This window comes from Erpetoichthys calabaricus, chromosome 11, assembly GCF_900747795.2.
Source record: "Erpetoichthys calabaricus chromosome 11, fErpCal1.3, whole genome shotgun sequence".
NCBI lineage: Eukaryota > Metazoa > Chordata > Cladistia > Polypteriformes > Polypteridae > Erpetoichthys > Erpetoichthys calabaricus.
The window spans coordinates 110,294,953-110,314,104 of record NC_041404.2 but is presented as its reverse complement, the minus strand read 5'-3'; the positions used below and the strand labels follow the sequence as shown (position 1 = coordinate 110,314,104).

The following is a 19,152-nucleotide window of genomic DNA, read 5'->3' as shown; positions in this document are numbered from 1 at the left end:
ATCAGAGATGCAAGCTTTATAACCAAGTGCTCATAACAAGCCAGATGGTGCCTCTCCTCTTTAGTCCAGAGAATGCATTGTCCACGTTTTCAAAAAGAATTTCAATTAGTCTGACCACAGAACAGTTTTCCACTTTGCCTCAGTCAATTTTAAATAAGCTTTGGCCCAGAGAAGATGGCATTTCTAGATCATGTTCACATATGGCTTCTTCTTTGCACAATGGAGCTTTAACCAGTGTTTGTGAATAGCATGATGAACTGTATTCACAATGATTTCTGAAAATGTACCTTAGCCCATGCAGTGATTTCCATGACAGAATCATGGCTATTTTTAATGCAGTGCCACCCGAGGGCCTGAAATAAGATCACGAGCAACAAATATTGAAAATTAACCTAAATGGCTGCAAGACATACTCCCAGCTGTTTTTTTACAACCACTTTTGCAGCCTTATGCTGCCCCTGTTCAAACTTTAAGATGTCTTGCTGCCACCAAATTCAAAATGACCTAAAATATAGTAAAAGTCTTACTTTCAACATTTGATATGTTCTGTTGTGAACAAAATATGGGTTTATGAGATTTGCAAAACATTGCATTGTTTTTATTTACATTTTACACTGCGTCCCAACTTTTTTGGAATTAAGGGTTGTATTAAGTTGCACAATTATGTTACTTGCTCATGGTCACTTTCTAGTAGTTTGTAATTTTTTCCACAATCGGTTGTCTCTTATTCGAAAATAGAACTTTACTTCAGTTTTTAATGTTAGATATGAATGTGTATCCATCTTTTTCTGTGCATTTATCACTTTCGTACTAATTTGAATATATGAAGCACATTAAGCATTGGAAATTACCTATATAAATAAATGCATTATTGCTTCCTTGGGCAAATTTTGCTATCTTCTTGCAGTGATCTGTGGTTAAAAATAAAATAGCTTTATGCAGAATTTATGGACCCCTTCACTTAAACTTTTTGGGTATCTGACTAGTCAAATTCTTCACTTTAAAAGAATGAAATAATCCTAGGTGTTGAAAAAAAAAAACAAAAAAAAACTATGAATTGTCTTTTAGAAGAATGCTACGCTCCTTTGTGTCCACTTACCCTATTCCACACAGGCACTATGTAAAATTGCCACCACCTTCAGCTTTGTTTATTCCTTTAAAAGATATTCTTTTTACTTATCTCAAAACCATATATTTTCATTCTGAATGCCAGTTATACCTCTAAAGTTCACAGTGACCAAATATAACCTATCCATTCTGGTTCTCCCTTAGCTTCATCCACATGCTCCTCGCTGGTGCTCCAACTCTGCTTTACTCCAGAATGCTGACTTTTCTAATAAAATTGCAATTCATTTAAAAAAAAAAAACAAAAAAAAAAACATTAATTGCTGGTACAGTAGATGTCCCAGGATTTAAGTTTAGCTTTGAAATGAGCCATTATGCGATTTCACTATATTTAACACCACCTTTGAAGCACAAAAATGTAGGACTACAGCCAACTTGAAGCACACTTACAGTTGTGCTTAAAAGTTTGTGAACCCTTTTCTATATTTCTGCATAAATATGACCTAAAACATCATCAGATTTTTCATTCAAGTCCTAAAGGTAGATAAAGAAAAACCAGTTAAACAAATGTGACAAAAATATCATACTTTGTCGTTTATTGAGGAAAATGATCGAATATTACATATTTGTGAGTGGAAAAAGTATGTGAACCTCTAGGATTAGCAGTTTGAAGGTGAAATTCGAGTCAGGTGTTTTCAATCAATGGGATGACAATCAAGTGTGAGTGGGCACCCTGTGTCATTTAAAAGAACAGGGATCTATCAAAGTCTGCTCTTCACAACACACGTTTGTGGAAGTGTGAGATTTCTGAGGACCTCAGAAAAAGAGTTGTTGATGCTCATCAGGCTGGAAAAGGTTACAAAACCATCTCTAAAGAGTTTGGACTCCATCAATCCACAGTCAGACAGATTGTGTACAAATGGAGGAAATTCAAGACCATTGTTACCCTCCCCAGGAGTGGTCGACCAACAAAGATCACTCCAAGAGCAAGGCGTGTAATAGTCGGCGAGGTCACAAAGGACCCCAGGGTAACTTCTAAGCAACTGAAGGCCTCTCTCACATTGGCTAATGTTCATGAGTCCACCATCTGGAGAACACTGAACAACAATGGTGTGCATGGCAGGGTTGCAAGGAGAAAGCCACTGCTCTCCAAAAAACACATTGCTGCTCATCTGCAGTTTGCTAAAGATCACGTGGACAAACCAGAAGGCTACTGGAAAAATGTTTTATGGACAGAGGAAACCAAAATAGAACTTTTTGGTTTAAATGAAAAGCGTAATGTTTGGAGAAAGGAAAACACTGCATTCCAGCATAAGAACCTTATCCCATCTGTGAAACATGGTGATGATAGTATCATGGTTTAGGCCTGTTTTGCTGTATCTGGGCCAGGATGGCTTGCCTTCATTGATGGAACAATGAATTCTGAATTTTAATCAGAGAATCCTAAAAGGAAAATGTCAGGACATCTGTCCATGAACTGAATCTCAACAGAAGGTGGGTGATGCAGCAAGACAATGACCCTAAGCACACAAGTCGGTCTACCAAAGAATGGTTAAAGAAGAATAAAGTTAATGTTTTAGAACGGCCAACTCAAAGTCCTGACCTTAATCCAATCGAAATGTTGTGGAAGGACCTGAAGAGAGCAGTTAATGTGAGGAAACCCACCATCATCCCAGAGTTGAAGCTGTTCTGTACAGAGGAATGAGCTAAAATTCCTCCAAGCCGGTGTGCAGGACTGATCAACAGTTACCGGAAACATTTAGTTGCAGTTCTTGCTGCAAAGGGGGGTCACACCAGATACTGAAAGCAAAGGTTTACATACTTTTGCCACTCACAAATATGTAATATTCAATCATTTTCCTTAATAAATAAATGACTAAGTATAATATTTTTGTCTCATTTGTTTAACTGGTTTCTCTTTATCTACTTTTAGGACTTGAGTAATAATCCGATGATGTTTTAGGTCATATTTATGCAGAAATATAGAAAATTCTAAAGGGTTCACAAACTTACAAGCACAACTATCTTTACGAAGTACAACCCCTCAAAAGTTGATCTTCAGAATTAAATTATTATTTCTTACTACAGCAAGATTTAAAATTCACTGCTCCTACAAATGGCTCAATTTATAATTCAACGATTGAGGGCTAGCTAGGTGTCTGGTGCTAAACCCAGTAGATTATTAGAACTTAAAGAAATGTAAACCACTTAAATAAATCTAGGCTTTCTACTAACAAACCTTGCCAATTCTTTTCGTAATTTTTACTCAATTGCTTGCAAAGAATTCAAATCCCTTTTCTCCTGACAATTTTGAGTGTGTGAGGATTCTGCATTACAACCCCCTGAACTTAAAGCACTAGACACCACTAGCAAACAGAAATCACCAGGCCCTTATTGAATCAGTACTTAGGCTTTTTTTCCCCCTTACTTTCTAATAATCAATTATCTGGCCAATTTCTTCAGAGGTTAAAGTGTGCATTCTTATCTCAGATGAACTTAATACCACACTGATTACAGTCCTGCCAAAACCAGACAAAGACCCTTTAAACGATCTGTGCCGATCATCCAATTTTGCTAATCAACTTGGACACCAAGTTGTTGGCTAAAACTCTGTGCTGCATTTATCATCTGTTACACAAATTAATATACCCATTCTAAGGGCCCTTTGTTAAGTCAGTTTTTATATTAAAATTGATAAAAGTAAATTTTCCTAGTTATGTTAAAATGTTTACCTATATATTGGTGCATGGTCAATGGAAGGTTCTATTATAACCCCTACAAGGAAAACTATAAAATGATTTTTTTTTCCCTGACTAGACTAGTTCAGTCTATGATCTTCCTTGGACATGGTATGTCATGGAGGGCAAATAATTTTGAACAGTATTGAACCTGAGTATACTGAAGTGAAGCCCATTTAATTTCATCATAGAGAAATAACAAAACTTGAGTATAGAAAGCAACTGAAATTCAACATGAGCAAGCTAAGATTGAAATAAAACAGTGAAGAAACCTCTTTGCCGTTTATTCTGATTGCATAATAACTTAATTTTCATTTAACATATTTAAAACAAACCATTGGACTGTGTTGGACAGTCACAGGTTTGATTCATGCTGGATCATAACTTGCCAACTCAATAGCCGCTTCATTTTGGGAACTTGGAAAAGATGCAGCTACAACCATTTCAAAACTGGTTATATTTGTGCATGTTATGCAGCCGACAATATCAATCATCTTCCATATTCAGTTGATGTAAACCCTACCTTAGCAGCTGCCTCTCTAGACACAAAGATGACAGTTGAACTGGGCTTTGCTTCACCAGATCCTGGAACAAATCTTATTTGGTGCCAACTTTATTAATGACTAAAACCCTACACTCATCTTCAGACAGTGATTCTTACTAATTCAGACATTAACAGTTTCAAATTCACAAGTACAAGTGTAAAATAAATCAAAAATGTCCCATCTTTTTGCTCTTCATTTTCCACTGTTAAAATGAATATCGCTCGCTCAATGTACCCCTCTCTCTTTGTATCAGGGGTTTTAACTTCACTCCAATAATTTTCAAAATTTTTAAGACCCCATATTACTCTTTCCTAACCAGAAGTCTGGAACAGGCTTGATGATCTTGCCAATCTTCCTCTTGGCCCCTACATAATCTTTCCTTCATTCTCTTAAAGCTAAAACCACTCCAGTCTGAATTTGATCCATTTATTCCATATGCTTTAAAGTCCTAGCACTAAGCAGAAAAGCACCTAGATTGTGGTGGGCAACCATTTTCTTTTTTCACATTGGTTTATCTTGGTGCCTCAAATGTCCAAATCTCCCCTATAATACCCAAGATCCAGGTTCTCAATTCCTTTTTATCTTCTGCCGAATTCAGCCCTTAAGACGTAGTGTATTGCTTTCTTTCCTTCTCATCCACTTTTTGTAGTTGTGCTTTCTTCATCTCCTAATGAAAGCCAAATGTCACTTCATTTGCAGAACTGTGCCAAGCCTCCAATAAGACCTTATCCTTCCACTCTGTGTGACAGCATGAACTTCCATCCTCCATTATCTTATCATGGAATAGCATATTCAAGAATATCACTGTCTTCCAGGAAACCCAATTATCAGAATATTCAATTTAACTTGTCCATCACTTGTACCACAGCACAACTAATTGGTTTGCTGTGGGTTTATCAAACCTGCCCTGTTTGCCACTTCTGCTTCTTAAAATGTCTCCAGAACCTTTCTCCACATGTTTTGGAACTGTACAACTGTTGCTTTTTATTGGCTTGCTATTTCAAACTCTCTGTTCAGGTCTCACCTTTTTCTTCTCTTTAACCTTCCCACACACTCCCACCCGTCCACTCCAGCAGAGGATCCTTCACTCTGGGTACAACTGCGGTCAAACTTGCACTGGCCTCTAAATGGAAATACCTACTGTTCTTTATTGATTCTTGGAGATCTTCATTCTGTAATCCAACTCTTCTTGAACTCTTGGCAATGAGGAGAAATTGAGGATCTGGTTTGAACATCAGGCAATGGCTTTCACTCACCAGGCCTGTGGGAGAGAGGGTTCTTGTGGATAGTGATAAGAATATGTTTTTTGCTGCATTTTCTTTTTCGATCTAGCTGTGGACTGCAGCTCTTTTGGATTAATCTTGCAGAATGCACTTTAGTCACTTTTGGTTTGTGGTCAGTTGGGGGTAATGTTGTTTGGTGGTAATAAATAAATCTAATCCCAGAGCTTTTAATTCCGAAAACGACTGAAGTAACACTTTTGCATCTGCTTGCAAATCCTAGATACAGCATTTGATTTTGAACCTGCATTCCAAGCTCATATGAATATTTACAGACCTGCCAATCATCATCTTGGGAACACTTGTATTTCATCTTATCCATTTTGATAAGACAGGAAGCCAGATTTAAAGTGTGTGTAAATTAAAACATCCTAAATACTGGTATTTACCAATTTATGTAAATTGTAGAACATACATAAGCTATAGTATTGATATTAGCAATAATTTAAAAAAAAAAAAAAAAAAAAAAAAAAAGCCTAGTCATGTACTTGCTCACATCGCCTGTGAAATTTTAGGCTATGTAACTACATATACTGTATGAGCTTATTTATAGCATTCTACATATAATCTCTCCCAGATTTGCAGAAATTTCTACCGTTGTTTTTAAATGAAAGTGTAGCAAGGCAAAATTTAACCTGAATATTACAATCCAAGATGTTTTTTGAGACTGTTATAAACTGAATCATAATTGAATGGGCAGCACATTCTTTACCCCCCCCCCCCCCCCCCCCCATCTCCAGAGTTGTACTACCATAAGAAGGTAATGAACACGCACTCCACAGCACACCACTGCAACATGGCTCAGCTTTGTGGCAAGTAACAAATGTGGCTTTGTGAGGTAGTAAAAATACCAAAATTTCTCATTTCTGCCGATATACCACAGCGATTTTCAGCATTCTTATCAGGATTCAAATTTAAAGTATGTTCCTTTCCAATACTACAGTTAAGCAAAGGAAATCCTGACCATTGCTCTGCATAGATTCTGAAGAATTCAGGGACAATATGTTAAGAGCCCAACTAAAATTCCCTGCTGTCTCTGTCTTGATAATGCAAATTAAATAAAGCTTGCATGTTGAAAACTATACTGCATCTTTTGTTTTGCAAATGTATCAATCAGCACTGGCAGCAAGAAGCCTGCTATCTCATCCCCCCACTACTACAGCTCAAGTCAGACAAAAATTTCTCCCAGCTCAAGTTTTTATCTGGGTGTGAGGTACCTGGAGTTGTATAGGGTAAATTATACATTGTTATTTGAAACACATGCATTTCATGTGTGTTCCATGTCTAGGATAACAGAAAATGCTAGGCATTTGAGTTCACCTCTGCTATACCAGGTCTTTATTTGAAAACAGGGGGAGGTGGGGGGGAGTGAACGTGACAGAATAGAACTGAATTTAAAAAACAAAATTTACACTGGCTGTTACAGACTCAAATCAAATGTATGTTTTTTTATTCTATAATAGTAACAGCAGCGGCTCACTACTCAAAATGGTAAATCCAGGAAGGACCCAGAATCGAACCTGCAACCTCTTGATTATGAGTCCGCAGTTCTTACCTCTGCACCAGCCAAGCAGCCTTGTCACCCTAACCCGATTTCTTTTTCTTCGATTATATTCTTGAATAAAAGCACACTTTTTGTTATACTTGTACCTTTTGTGAAAGTGTTTAAATGATATTTGGACTTTTGTTTTCACACATTATCCAATTCCTGTCAAAATGTCATTAGTACTTTAACAGGAAAACCGTTTGCTTTAGCTAGGTGCTCAACATTTCTTACCTCTCATTTCTTGTAATCCTACATTTACCCAGATCATTGTAGACACGGAATACACCTGAAATGCATATGTTCCAAATAACGATACATTGTTTACTATATACAACTCCAGGCACCTCAATGAGCTGGGAGAACATTTTGTCCAACTTAAGCTGTGGTAGTGAGGGAGGTAGGATTGCAGGTTGCTTGCGCTGATCAACACATTTGCAAAACAAAAGATGCTAATGGAGAGGTGTGAAGGAATTTAAGGTGGCCCAGAATTACGTCTTTTTTCATAGGCTTCAGGAATTCTAGTGTTAGTACTTCATCAATTTATGAAACACTTTATGAAAGCACATTGAGACTTGGTAAAAAGGTCATGTCCACTATCTGCAGCATGTAATCATCATGGACCCACTAAGAGCACAGTAACAGAGACCACTTTCTAAGCTTTGTACATTAGAAAGGACATTTGCAATAAGAAAAACAAATTCACAAGGACATAAATATAAAGTTTGGGGTGAGGTAAAACCAATGCAAAAATGCATATGGGATTCAAAATTGTTAATACAATCCCAACCCCAATTTTTCGCTCCTCACATCTCTTGGATGTACAATCGCACACAGAGCATGTCAGACAATAGTTTATCTATATGGGCTCTACTCCCAAGCATCTGCAAAGAGCAGCTGTATTTGAAGCTCTGAGCAATGAAGGCTCAAATAAACACCACAAAGACCACTTTAGTCCAATTTTTGTCTCAAACAGTTAAAAAAAGCAGTCCACAACAAAAGATCTTACTAATTTTAGAGGCATGTGTTTGCATATTTTTTAAGAAATTTGTATGATATTCCTTAAATAACCAAGGTGGGAGCCAAAGGTAACATGTAAGGCACAATTTAAAATATGGGGAAAAAACAGTGAGGAGGAAAAGACTTTCAGCAAATTACATAAAATTGGGTGCTGCGATATACACACACACACACACAGGGCTGTAAGTGTTTGGTTGCAGGAAAACAAAATCCTGTAGATTTGACCTCAAGCATACAAACCCCTCCCCATTTTCTGATAGAAGTTTCCAAACAATTCAGAAAGCCCAAGACCTCAGTGTATATAATCATTGCAAATCCAAAATATCAGCAGCTATTCTAAGCCTTTGGCAGAGTATTATAGGCTAGATCTTGTTGTCAAGGAAACTAAAACATGACTCATCAATTGGTTCCTCCATCATAATAGACTGCCAACATGTGAACAGCAACTCACATCTGTATTCTTTGAAGGCACTCACATCTATGATGTAAAATAGACAGTGTCTGTTAAATGTGAAAAGGATCTACTAACAGAAAATAATAAAACCGTTTAAGTTATCTATGCTAATGATTTTTTTTTTTTTTTTTTTTAAAGGTAAACTTGATTTCCACCTAGGAAAACATTTTAAAAGTTAAACATTACTTAATTCATTTGGAAAAAAGAATTCTTGAATATGCTGGATATTAACTGAAGCTGTAAATCTGCATTATTCTGGTCATCAACTAAAGGAGACAACAAGGAAGCATTAATGAAAAAAAGCACATTTGACATTTATAGTACATACACAAATTCATATAAAACAGTGCAATTATATATGAAAAGATATTCAAACAAAAAAAAGGCAACCACAATTTTTGAAAGAGGAAAAAAAAAAAAAAAAAAAAAAAAAAAGCACTTTCCTTTGTAAACAGGCCAACAGAACTAGCAGTGCATTTTTCAAACATGTATCAAGTGCTCCATCTACTGGATTCTTCATAGAAATTCAAACTGAGCCAAAAATAAAAATTCCTATATATACACACACCCACTCTGAAAAATACTGAAAACTGCAGCTTCTACATAACTAGATGTTATTCAACTAGGCATGTGTATACTCAGCACTGAACAGGTTGGGGAGGTGTTCCACAACATGAAACATCCACATGTAAAAAGGTCACACAAACAGGAGCAGATCACATTTTACATATAAAGTCAACAATAAGTAACAGTAGAAAGCAAGTCTAGTATTATACAAAATCATCAAAACAGATGATATCCAATGTTTCAGTACATTGATGATGATTGCTAATTATACTCCATTTCACAACACCACCAACTCCACCTAGGATGCAAGCCAACTTATCCTGATTAGGCCCATCTTTGCAAGGTAACAGTAACTTGCGTTAGGTACAAAGCTACATCTCCTAAATGACACTTTTGCAAGGTAGAAGAATTAGATTTGTAAGACACTTCAAATGCTGGCAGATGCTATTGTTTTGCAAACATAACGCGGTGTTACAAAATAGTAAACAGATTTTCAGGCTCCATGGCAGGTCCAACTGTTCTAGTAAAAGTGTTTCATACTAGACAAAAGGTGGTTAATATTTATTCCAGTTAGGAGACAAAAGGGCTTTTGCTTTTTTTTTTTTTTTTTTTTTTTAAATGGAGTTATATAAAACATGAAATCAATACCACTTATCTGGCGCGAAGGCCAAAAGCACACTACATGACACTCAGAGAAAGCATGTCAAATGTATCTGCAATTCCTGATCTCACGGATTTGATAATGTCAGATTACATGACTAGAACTTATCTAGTTCAACTTCTGCCAGATAGAACAAGTGCCTATACAAATTTTTTCATGATATGGTGCATTCTGTCAACACTTGGTCCAAATTTTTTTCATATCTGTAACAGTATGAAAAACAACACATACCCAAGTCCCTCTTCAATATGCACAGTTCCTCACAACGCAAGAGGAAAAGAAAAAAAAAAAGAAAAATTCTGATTTGCCCTTGGGGAACAAAACTGAGCACTTATCCTGAAGCTCTTTGCCAGGATATAACAGTAACACTGAAGCTTTTTTTTGTAAAAAAAAAAAAAAAAAAAAATATATATATTATATATATATATATATATATATATATATATATATATATATATATATATATATATATATATATATATATATATATATATATATATATATATATATATATATATAAAATCTCCTGTCAAAATGCTACATTTTTAATATATACAGCCAAAGTGCACTCACATCAAAGTTGTTGAGGGCATGGGCCAGTTCACCTCCTCCTGCAGACTGTGAAAAAGTAACATCTTCAGAGGCAGTGGCCTGAGCAGCACTTGAGATACCAGACACAGCAGTTTGGAGCTGTTTGTAAATTAGGTCTCGATTTGCCTTATAAGCAGCCACATCAGGGTGTTGAAGGCAGGCCTGTGAAGCAGTATAGAGCATAGGGATGTTCCTCTGCAACACTCCACGTGCTGCAGCCATCTGATCTTTTTGGTGGACATCTTTAAGCTCCTTAAAATAAAACAAAAAAATATTAAACCTACTAAGAAAAAGCTCAGATTTCAGATACAGATAGAGCTTAAAGTTTATATCAAAATATTAGAAGCGAGAAGTCTGATTATACAGTCATATGAAAAAATTTGGGAACCCCTCTCAGCCTGCATAATAATTTTCTCCACTTTCAACAAAAAAAGATAACAGTGGTATGTCTTTCATTTCCTAGGAACACCCGAGTACTGGGGTGTTTTCTGAACAAAGATTTTTTGTGAAGCAGTATTTAGTTATATGAAATTAAATCCAATGTGAAAAACTGGCTGTGCAAAAAATTTGGGTACCCTTGTAATTTTGCTGATTTCAATGCATGTAACTGCTCAATACTGATTACTTGCAACACCAAATTGGTTGGATTAGCTCATTAAGCCTTGAACTTCATAGACAGGTGTGCTCAAAAATGAGAAAAGGTATTTAAGGTGGTCAATTGCAAGTTGTGCATCTCTTTGACTCTCCTCTGAAGAGTGGCAGCATGGGATCCTCAAAGCAGCTCTCAAAAGATCTGAAAACAAAGATTGTTCAGTATCATGGTTTAGGGGAAGGCTACAAAAAGCTCGGAGGTTTAAACTGTCAGTTTCAACTGTAAGGAATGTAATCAGGAAATGGAAGGCCACAGGCACAGTTGCTGTTAAACCCAGGTCTGGCAGGGCACAGTTGCTGTTAAACCCAGGTCTGGCAGGCCAAGAAAAATTCAGGAGTGGCATATGCACAGGATTGTGAGAATGGTTACAGACAACCCACAGATCACCTCCAAAGACCTGCAAGAACATCTTGCTGCAGATGGTGTATCTGTACATTGTTCTACAATTCAGCGCAATTTGCACAAAGAACATCTGTATGGCAGGGTGATGAGAAAAGTCCTTTCTGCACTCATGCCACAAACAGTTGCTTCTTGTATGCAAATGCTCATTTAGACAAGCCAGATTCATTTTGGAACAAAGTGCTTTGGACTAATGAGACAAGTGGAGTTATTTGGTCATAACAAAAAGCGCTTTGCATGATGGAAGAACACCACCACATTCCAAGAAAAACACTTGCTACCTACTGTCAAATTTGGTGGAGGTTCCATCATGCTGTGGGGCTGTGTGGCTAGTTCAGGGACTGGGGCCCTTGTTAAAGTCAAGGGTCGGATGAATTCAACCCAATATCAACAAATTCTTCAAGCATCAGTCACAACGTTGAAGTTACGCAGGGGTTGGATATTCCAACAAGACAATGACCCAAAACACAGTTCGAAATCTACAAAGGCATTCATGCAGAGGGAGAAGTACAATGTTCTGGAATGACAGTCACAGTCCCCGGACTCTAATATTATGGAAAATCTACGGGATGATATAAAGCAGACTGTCCATGCTCGGCAGCCATCAAATTTAACTGGAGAGATTTTATATGGAAGAATGGTCAAAAATACCTCCATCCAGAATCCACACACTCAAAGGCTATAGGAGGCGTATACATGCCGTTTAATTTGCAAAAGGAGGCTCAACTAAGTATTGATGTTCGATCTGTTGGGGTGCCCAAATTTATGCACCGGTCTAATTTTGTTATGATGCATATTGCATATTTTCTGCTAATCCAATAAACTTAATGTCACTGCTGAAATACTACAGTTTGCATAAGGCATGTCATATTAAAAGGAAGTTGCTACTTTGTTTTTTTTTTATCATTAGCCGAGCTTTCAAAGAATTAAGAGGGGTTCCCAAACTTTTTCATATGACTATGTATGAGGTTGACAAAGCTGTTCACAGCAATTAACTGTTAGCTGTGAACCACCCAGTCTCGCCGAGATTGTACAGGTGGTGAACCAGCTGAGGGGAGGAAAGGCTGCAGGGATCTGTGGTATCCCAGGTGAACTTCTCCAGGCTGGTGGTAAGGCTGTCCCCCCTGGCATTGCAAGCAATCTCCATTTCCATTTGGGAGACTGGCATCCCAACTGACTGGAAAACGGGACTTGCTAAGGTCATTCTCAATAGGATCCATGATCACTTGCTAACCTACCAGCAACCAGAACAGTCTGGTTTTACACCCAAGTAGTCTACCATCGACCACATCCTGGCACTGAGGGTTCTCTTGGAGCGCAAACATCAGCAGAGTTTCTTTGCAGCCTTTGTTGATTTCCGTAAAGCGTTCCGACTCAGTTGATCAAGCTGCCCTGCGGGACATCCTGAGGGTATGTGGGATCCCCTTGAGGTTGCTGGAGATCATGGCCAGCCTATACACTGGTACTGCGAGTGCTGTGCAGAGTGGAGGCAGAAACTCTGCATTTTTCCCCAGTTGGTTCTGGGGTTTGTCAGGGGTTTGTTCTTGCTCCTACTCTGTTCAATGCTTGTATGGACTGGGTGTTGGGCAAGGTTGTGCGGTCAAGTGGCTGTGGGGAATCTGCTGGTGAAGAAAGACTCGGGGATCTCAAGTTTATTGATGATGCTGTGATCTTCGCGGAGTCAATGGAGGCTCTGATCGGGGTGTTCGAGAGATTGAGCGAGGAGTCCAAGTGTCCTGGATAAAAACCAAGATCCAGGCCTTTAATGACCTCTTGGGCACAGCCATCAGCAGTGTGTGTCTGCGGACTGAGTGTCGACCTTGTCGAGAGGTTTACTTACCTTGGCAGTGACATTCATGTCTCTGGTGACTCTTCCTATGAAGTCAGCAGACGGATTGGAAGAGCATGGGAGGGTCATGAGGTCGCTGGAAATGGGTGTGTGGCACTCCTGATACCTATGCAAAAGGACGAAGGTCCAAATCTTTAGAGTCCTGGTGCTTCCTGTCTTGCTATATGGTTTGCAAGACATGGACGCTATCCAGTGACCTGAGATGAAGACTGGACTCCTTTGGTACTGTGTCAATCCAGAAAATCCTTGGGTACCATTGGTTTGACTTTGTGTTGAATGAGCAGTTGCTCATGGAGTCCCGAATGAGGCACAGTACCTGCTTTGTGAGGGAGCGCCAGTTACGGAACTACGGCCATGTGTTCATTCAATAGACCAATTACATAAATATTTACCTATAAATTAACACAATGGTGAATTGATCATAGAAACCCAGGTTTGAAGTACTGTTAATTCCCATGGGAGGAAAGTGCTACATATGCAAAAGGACTGCCACGTTTGCAGAAATTAAAATAATGAATCAGCATGACAATTTACTTTAGAAATCAGCTACTGTTAACTATATTTAATACCAAAATGACAGCATTAATCTCATGGCAGACATTACACAAAATATTAAATACCCGCTAACTTAAGTTAAATTTGCTTTAACATTTGTTTCTAAAAAGTTGAATGTAGGCAATATATTTTAGCACTTCAAAGATAATCACCGAATGGAATTTACATTTTACAAACAAATTTTTGGGGGCACAAAACACCTGTTATAAAATATTTAAAACTGCCTACAAGAACATAAAATTAAATCATAGTAACAGGTATTACACTTAATGTATAAGCCAATTTAATGTACAATTTTCTAATTCATTTTTCAGGTGGCAATTTGCAACACCCTAAATAAAGTACACCAAAAACTTAAATATCCCACCTGCTGCCTCTTTGCTGCCATTAAGTTCAATTTCTCTAACTCAGGCTTCAGGGCCTTGTACTGTATTCCCAGCTCCTGCTCTGTTCCTGCATTACGCACTTTCACAAGGCTATCTTCAACCTATGAAACAAAATACAACTGATCAAGTACCTGGCACAACCAATAAGTCAGTCACTAATTTCAGATGGAAAAAGTCACTAACCAGTTTTAGCTGAACAAGAAGTTTATAAACATCAGCCATATCTGCCAATACAAGAAGGTGAGTTACTGCAGACAACAGGGCACGAGCAGCACGCACCATGTTGCCTCGTTTCATTGATGAGCAAGGGTCATCAGCAAATTCCCCAGAGGCTAGCTTCATGGATTCACCTACAAGAAAAATTAAGTTTTAAAATCTGCAAAGTTGTGAAAGTGTTAAGAAAACTCAATTATTTTATTAGCAGCAGCAACACCTTTATATAAACAGCTAAAACAAAGACACTAGATACAACAATGCAATATGCAGGTACTATTCATGCATTTCTGTAATTGGTAAAACACAGAAATCAAAGTGAATTTATATTTTAAGCCAGGCCTATTCAACTAGTGGCACATATCCTGCCCTTTAATTTTTCCAATGGCCTGAATGCCTAGTTTTTAGTAAATAAAAATGGGCTTCTAAAGGTCTATTATATGAGCGAATCAGCAAACCATTTTGCTGCAGTGATAGAGTACCCCAGACAGACTTGATTTAGAAAGAAAAAAAATGCAACTTGCATTTTTAATGGCTTATGGATGCAAAATGACAATGCCCATCATCAACCCCCATAGGAAAATAAGTATCTTGATTGCCAATCATGAAATTATACCAGCAAAATTTGACAGTTTCGTATATTCGTGCCATGAGTTATTGAATAGGTAATTCAAAAAGTCCCTTCACATATTGTGGGGGGGAACAAATCCGATGGAAAAACATTCAGTTCCAGTTAGAATGGGCCATAAAAATACTTGTTTACTTTACTGATAACTGCAAGAGTTATGTCAGTGTGTTGCTTGTGTAATGAAAGTGTGGCTATAATGATATAGTTAAACCCTTCACATTAGCAAGGGTTATGGGTGGTAACCCCCATGAATGTGAAAATTCAAGAATACTACTTTGGCCTTGCTAACACCACAAGTCAAGCTTTTAACACTGATTTATTGTACCGGATAAAATTGTCAACATCGTAATGGCATTGACAAGATGAATTAGCCCAGGATGAGACACCCTACGAGATGGTATATCATCAGCAGTGGCAATGAGCCTGTAAAATCTGCAAGCCTGCAACTTCAAGTGGTCCTTTCAGGAAGTGAGCCACCTACAAGAGCCATGTAAAGAGCAAGAGAATTCATTCTGACACTTGGTTCCAGCACTACATTGCAGGCCAGGAGGAGAAAGAAAAGACCTACCCATCTGACTTAACATCTGTGCTGATTATCAGATTGTTCTATAATGGACCGATTTGGCTCTTCAAAAGGAGATGCCGGAGAGAGTTAAAGCAGATATCCAGATCTTTAGTGCCATTTGCAACATTAGTGAAGAGCAGCGGGAGACAACCAGCAGAGCTTCATGCTTAACACTAGAATCCCTGAAGCCTACGAAAAACTCAAAATCCCGGGCCACCTTAAAATTCTTTCATACTTCATCAGCATCTTGGTTTTGCAAATGTGTTGATCAGCACTGGCAAGCAGCCTGCTAGACCTGTAGTATATCCTTCCAACAGTAGATTTTTTTTCAAAAGACCATTCCACCTTTTAATGAGCATGAACTTGACCTGCAAAACGTTAACCTTTTGGTTAACAACACTGCCCCAGCGATTGTCGGTACAGAAAAGGGCATGTAGCTAGGCTATCTGCAATAGTCTACTGTATGGCATTTTTACACTGCCATGCGAATCAGTAGGTACAAAGCTCAGTGCTTAGCTGAAGCATACCATGGGCACCACTATAGTTACTTAAACTTAATCCAGTGTTTCCCAACTTCAGTCCTGGGGGCACAATGTGGCTGCAGGTTTTGTTCCAACCAGATTCCTAATCAGTGACAACACCAAATAACACTGATCTCATTTAACTAGCTGGTATTTTTCTTTTATTCTACATTCAGAAAAGCACAGCAGCATGATTTCCACATTTACAAGACATTTATAAATTTCTGCTTTTGCTATAGATTTAAATGCTTAACTCTCGATTTTATTATATTTTGCCCTTTTTCTGTACAGTATTTTTATATATTTTTCTTTCTTTTACCAAACTTAGTTTTCTAATTTCTATATTGTTCCCAAAACACAGAACTTGGGAAATAACATCACTTAATTAGCCCAGGAGTCCAATTAAAAACAGAAGCTGGTTTAGAACAAAAACCTGCAGCCACAGTGTGCCCCCAGAACCGAGGTTGGGAAACACTGATTTAATCCACTCACTTCCAGCCTGCATCATCACCTCTGACATGCCAGCAGAAAATACAGACTGGTTCGTACACAAGGATATCAGATGGCTCAACAAAGGAATGGTCCTGAACCATTTCTGTGAACTCCACAAGGAAGTTGTGTTTTTCTTCTGCACAGTAAGTAGACTGACAACTCTTGTTGGATGAACAATTTATAGCAGTCGTTACATGGTCTGTTGCAAACTTGGTGAACCATGTGCATTCAAGACAATGGTTTCCACACTCAACTTACTTGGGACAAGGCTGAAGCACTTCCCACACCTACAATTACTCTTGAGCAGAGGTGGGTAGCAACGAGTTACATTTACTTAAGTAACTTTTTTTAAAAATTGAACTTCTAAGAGTAGTTTTACTGCACCATACTTTTTACTTGAGTACATCTGTGAAGAAGAAACGCTACTCTTACTCCGCTACATTGGGCAATACTTGAATCATTACTTTTTCCCCCCCCATTATATTATGTGCCAGAGAGAAGTCGCCTGTGGATCTACTGCAGGACTGTTTCACCAATCAGACGTAGCAATAATCATCACAAGATTCCATTTCACCAATCAGACGTAGCCATGCAGTCACATGACGACACAAACTGTGGTGGCATAGCAGCACAAACTCCTCACAGACAGCGGATAGGGAAAGAAAGAATACATGAAAAATGAGAGCCAACTCCTGCTGAAGCTTAACCATCACTTCACTGAGTGAAGAACAAGCACGTTTTAACCAAACATGCACAGACAGTCATAAATACATAAAACAAATTAACCTGCACTTTACCTTTGAAAAGAATCATGGCTGGTGTGACCGAGTTTCTAAACTCTTGTGGGATTCATCACCCAATGGGATGACACGCAGAAGAGCAGTTCGCCGTAAAAGTGAATCCTAAAAGATTGCAGACATGCTACAAATGCCTGCCATCGAGGAGTGATACAAGGAACAAAGAACATTATAAATGCGCAGGGCACAGTACTACTTGGCCATGGCCCTGCCTGACTGCTGTGTCCATGTATAGGAGAGTGGCAGATACCGCTACAATAAATAACTGCGCTGTTGCTGTTTCAAGCTGAATAAAGCTGGTGTTGCTAAAATACCGAGACTCCGCTTCATGTTTTGCGGTGCAAGACGGGGACTTGCACGTCACAGCACACACGCACAATGCTGTAGTAAACAGTATACGTTCATACGGATGTTGACTATATGAGTAAGGCACGCTGACTCAGACTGAGAACAGGAGACGATTGCCACAATCCCACAGCGCGAGAGAAAGAACCATCAACTCCGTTGTGATCACATGACTCAGCAGACAAAGCGTATACATACTACTCTTATTGCAAGACCTCGCCCGTTTATCAAGTCAAAATTTATTACAAATTTTAGCTCGTCTTGCAAAACACTCAAACCAAGTTACTCACAAACTGAGGTGTATATATATAATTATACATTTTATATATAGTACTAGGGTGTTGTACCGTGTTAGCCATTATGAATGTAGAGAAAAGCCAAGCAAAATGACACCTTTTATTGGCTAACTAGAAAGATTACAATATGCAAGCTTTCGAAGCAACTCAGGCCCCTTCTTCAGGCGAGATGATCTCGCCTGAAGAAGGGGCCTGAGTTGCCTCGAAAGCTTGCATATTGTAATCTTTCTAGTTAGCCAATAAAAGGTGTCATTTTGCTTGGCTTTTCTCTACATTTTATATAATAAATATATATTATAAAAATATTATACATACATACATACATACATACATACATACATACACACACACACACACAGCTTTCAACTTCAAGTTTTTATCAATGGCGGTAGTTGGTAGTTTTTCTTTGCCACAATTATGGTCAACCTAAATTTTTTTTATTGTTCTATAGGTAAACATTTCTAAACCTTTTCTCTTTCAGCTGAATAGCAACCGTGTCCTTCAGTATTAAATGCGATGCAGCCCATTTCACCACCTTGGCCAAGGCAGTGATCAATTACCTATCAGCATCTTATACCTGTCTAGACAGTGAACACCTTTTGTGAAATATAGTGAATGAAAAGAGAAACAGATTTGCTAGTGAAAAGGCAGGTTTCTTAGTTTTTTTGTAACAATATCATTTGTGTTGCTGGCCTCATTGTACTTTTCATTTAAGTTTTACTTATTGTAATACATGTGTCTATTATGGCACAAATTGAGTACATTTTTTGTTGATATAGCCAATGCCATGTTGTCTTGATGTGCTTAAGTTACTCAGCGTGTGTATGTTGAGTAGATTTTTGTACATAACCTGGAGTATTTTTGCTATAGAGACCAGCCTTATCTTGCTCCAAAACCACCCAGAACAGTACTAACTTAGATCTATAGCAAACAGTATAAAAGTCAGCAATTTATAAAAAAAATAAATAAATAAAAACACACTGATTCACG

General features: G+C 38.1%; 1 protein-coding gene across 2 annotated transcripts in view; it reads right to left on the bottom strand.

Moving 5' to 3' along the window:
- Positions 1-19,152, bottom strand: part of ctnna1 (catenin (cadherin-associated protein), alpha 1) — a 229,827-nt gene that overhangs the window by 183,321 nt on the left and 27,354 nt on the right. For both annotated transcript variants that reach the window (XM_051934138.1, XM_051934139.1), the window contains exons 4-6: positions 14,489-14,655; positions 14,287-14,406; positions 10,447-10,716 (exon numbers count right to left, since the gene is read on the bottom strand). In XM_051934138.1, coding sequence (XP_051790098.1) covers positions 10,447-10,716; positions 14,287-14,406; positions 14,489-14,655 — 557 coding nt within the window. The remainder of the gene's footprint in view (positions 1-10,446; positions 10,717-14,286; positions 14,407-14,488; positions 14,656-19,152) is intronic.